General features: G+C 43.7%; 1 protein-coding gene across 1 annotated transcript; it reads right to left on the reverse strand.

Annotated features, from left to right (window-relative positions):
* Positions 1-600: 600 nt before the first annotated feature.
* Positions 601-2,517, reverse strand: LOC137541076 (piggyBac transposable element-derived protein 4-like). The gene has a single exon (XM_068262218.1). The coding sequence runs from the start codon at positions 2,515-2,517 to the stop codon at positions 601-603; it is 1,917 nt and encodes a 638-aa protein (XP_068118319.1).
* Positions 2,518-2,877: the final 360 nt, after the last annotated feature.

Genomic DNA, 2,877 nt, shown 5'->3' on the forward strand with positions numbered 1-2,877 from the left:
TTCTCACGATGAAAATGATGTGCCATAGGCCTTATTTTGTTACTAGATGATCATGTAGTTGACCATTATATTCAGCCTGTGCAGGAGCAGCAGAAAGAATTTGTGGCCCCTTCATCCGCCATTGTCAATATAGTATCCTATGCAGGGCAAATGGCAACATCCACCGCAGAGACTGCATAGCCACTAAGTGCTGATAAATCAAATATAAAATGAAATGAAATATCCACTGCATTTTGCCAGCTTTCGCTGTTTCCACCAGGCACCACGTGGAGGTAGCAGCAATGCCTAGCTCTTTTTTTTTTTTTTTTTTTTTTTTTACTTTTTTTGTCTTTTTACTTTTCTTTTACACTTTTTTATTGTTTGATATTCATTTATGTGTATAACTGCAACATAAAAAAAAACATGAACAAAATACAGTCATAAACAATGACCAACTGTAAAAATAAGAATATAATGTGGTGGCCCGCTGGGAATGGTGGCCCTTAATTAATGGCACATGCCTTAGGCTGCCCCTGGTCTATTTTCTTTATTTTTGGAAGCATTTTTTTTTTCAAATAGAGCTGGTGGCTACAGAATTTTTTTTTGGAGATAGGCATGGTTCTAATAATTGGTGACCGTATGATATATTTTATAACACGGAGTAAAGCAGAGGCCTGGGTTGGAGGGACAATCTGGACAGTAATATCTTGTGTCCTTTCTTATTTGATGTTTGGCACACACTTTGCACCTCTTCTGAGGATATTTTTTCAGGGGATTAGGAGGAAGTGCTTCCATAAAGTGCCTGTCGCAGAGTCTGATGATGTCTTCGCACTGGGATTGGTCACTGCGTACTGGTGTTGTGCCAGATCCAAAAAGGAAAGATGCAATGATCTGTTCCTGGAACTGCAGGTATGACCCGGTATTGCCTGCTTTTCTGTATGCCACATGGGCGTTGAACATTGCCATTTGTAGCAAATAAATCCCTACCTTCTTGTACCAGGATTTAGTTTTTCTAGCAACCAAATATGGGGCCAACATCTGGTCGGACAGATCCACTGCTCCCATATGCTTGTTGTAGTCATCAATCGCAATAGGCTTGACAGTCTCTGATCGGCGAGACGTCACTAACACTGTGCCCTCTGTGTGCATGGTGGACAGCATAAGCACATCTTTTTTGTCCTTGTATTTTAGTGCCAGGACTTCATTGCTGCACAGACTACAAGTCTCCCCCTTTTTCAATTTTTTTTTCAGGACTTCTTGCGGAAAGCCTTTTCGGTTTGCCCTGATGGTACCACAGGCAACGGTGTCAGCCGAAAAAAGAAATTTAAAAAGTGGCAAGCTGGTGTAGAAATTGTCTACAAATAGATGATACCCCTTATTTAGTAAGGGGGTCATGAGGTCCACCACAATTTTTCCATTGGCTCCCATATCTGCTAGGCACCCCTCTGGCTGTAGCAGGCTATCTCGCCCCTCATAGATGCGAAATGCAAAGGTGTACCCTGATCCGCTTTCGCAAAGCTTATAGAGCTTTACCCCATACCTGGCTCGTTTACTGGGGATGAATTGTTTGAATCCAAGCCGGCCATGAAATGGCATTAGAGATTCGTCAATTGCAATTTCTCTTCCAGGCACACAAATTTCACTGAATTTTGAATTAAGGTGATTTATAAGCGGCCTTAATTTAAAAAGCCGGTCTCTGCCTGCATTGTCTGGACTCTTGTTTTGACTATTGTCATTGAAATGCAGAAATCTCATGATCATCTGATAACGCAGCTTTGGCATAGTTGATGAGTACAGAGGGGTGTGGTGTATGGGATTTGTACTCCAGTACATTGCGAGCTGCGATTTTTTTGTTAGCCCCATGTTGAAAGTTAGGCCTAGAAACACTTTCAACTCCGGCAAGTTTGTTGGTGTCCATTTCCGGGTATAAGTGGACCTGGGGTGGGACTCAATGAATTGAGCGGCATACAAATTTGTCTGCTCGACAATAAATTGCAAAAAATCGTCATTGACGAATTGCTGGAAAACATCGACTGGTGACATATTCCCTGTCATGTCAACCATTAAGCCACTGTTTGCAATGAAAGCAGGGAATTGGGGTGCTTGCATGTTTGGCGGTACCCACAGTAGGTGTGACATGTCCAGTGGTACCTGCTGACTTTGCTGCTGGCTGCTAGCCCCTGGAGCACTAGTGCCATCTAAAATGTCCATGGGTTCCTGAGGACTTTGCTGCTGGCTGCCTGCCCCTGGAGCACTAGTGCCTGCTGTGCTCCCTCCTCTGCGATCTGATGACGCCTGTGTCTCAGAGTCGCTGCCACTGGGAACTGATGCAGTGACAACAGGATGCACAGTAGCAACTCTTGCCTGCTCTGATGGCCCTTCACCTTCATCAGAGCTGGAGTCGCCGTCTGACAGCGGGTCGGAATGTTCAACCGGCAGCCATTCTTCGCCGTCAGATTCGCAGTCAGATTCTTCGTCGCTGCCGCTGATTTCCATCAAGGCAACGATCTCCTGTTCTGTGTATCGCCTCTTTGCCATTTTTTATAGATAGGGTACAGAACAAGATAAAGAGATAATAGATAGAAAGATTTTTTTTTTTTTTTTTTTTTTAAATGAGGATGAGGAAAGTGCTGGGGATGGAAGTAGAAGAGAGGACGGTGATGTGAGGGGGAGAGAGATGAGATCAGAAGATCAGATGATCATATGACGATCAACTGATCAATAAGGGGTCAGCAAACTAAAACACTAATAGGGGGGGGGGGAGGGGGGCAGTATAAAAAGGGCCTAGGACAGCTAGATCAGCTAGATTAGTACAGTGTGATCAGTACTGAACACACAAGGGATAGTTAGGCTGGGAAGGGGTTAAAAACAGCAATCAAATATAATTTATTTTCACTA

This window comes from Hyperolius riggenbachi, chromosome 12 (assembly GCF_040937935.1).
Source record: "Hyperolius riggenbachi isolate aHypRig1 chromosome 12, aHypRig1.pri, whole genome shotgun sequence".
Classification (NCBI taxonomy): Eukaryota; Metazoa; Chordata; class Amphibia; order Anura; family Hyperoliidae; genus Hyperolius; species Hyperolius riggenbachi.

What these genes read in the sequence shown, in the direction of transcription:
- LOC137541076 (XM_068262218.1), bottom strand. Translation starts at nt 2,517, where the DNA reads ATGGCAAAGAGGCGATACACAGAACAGGAGATCGTTGCCTTGATGGAA.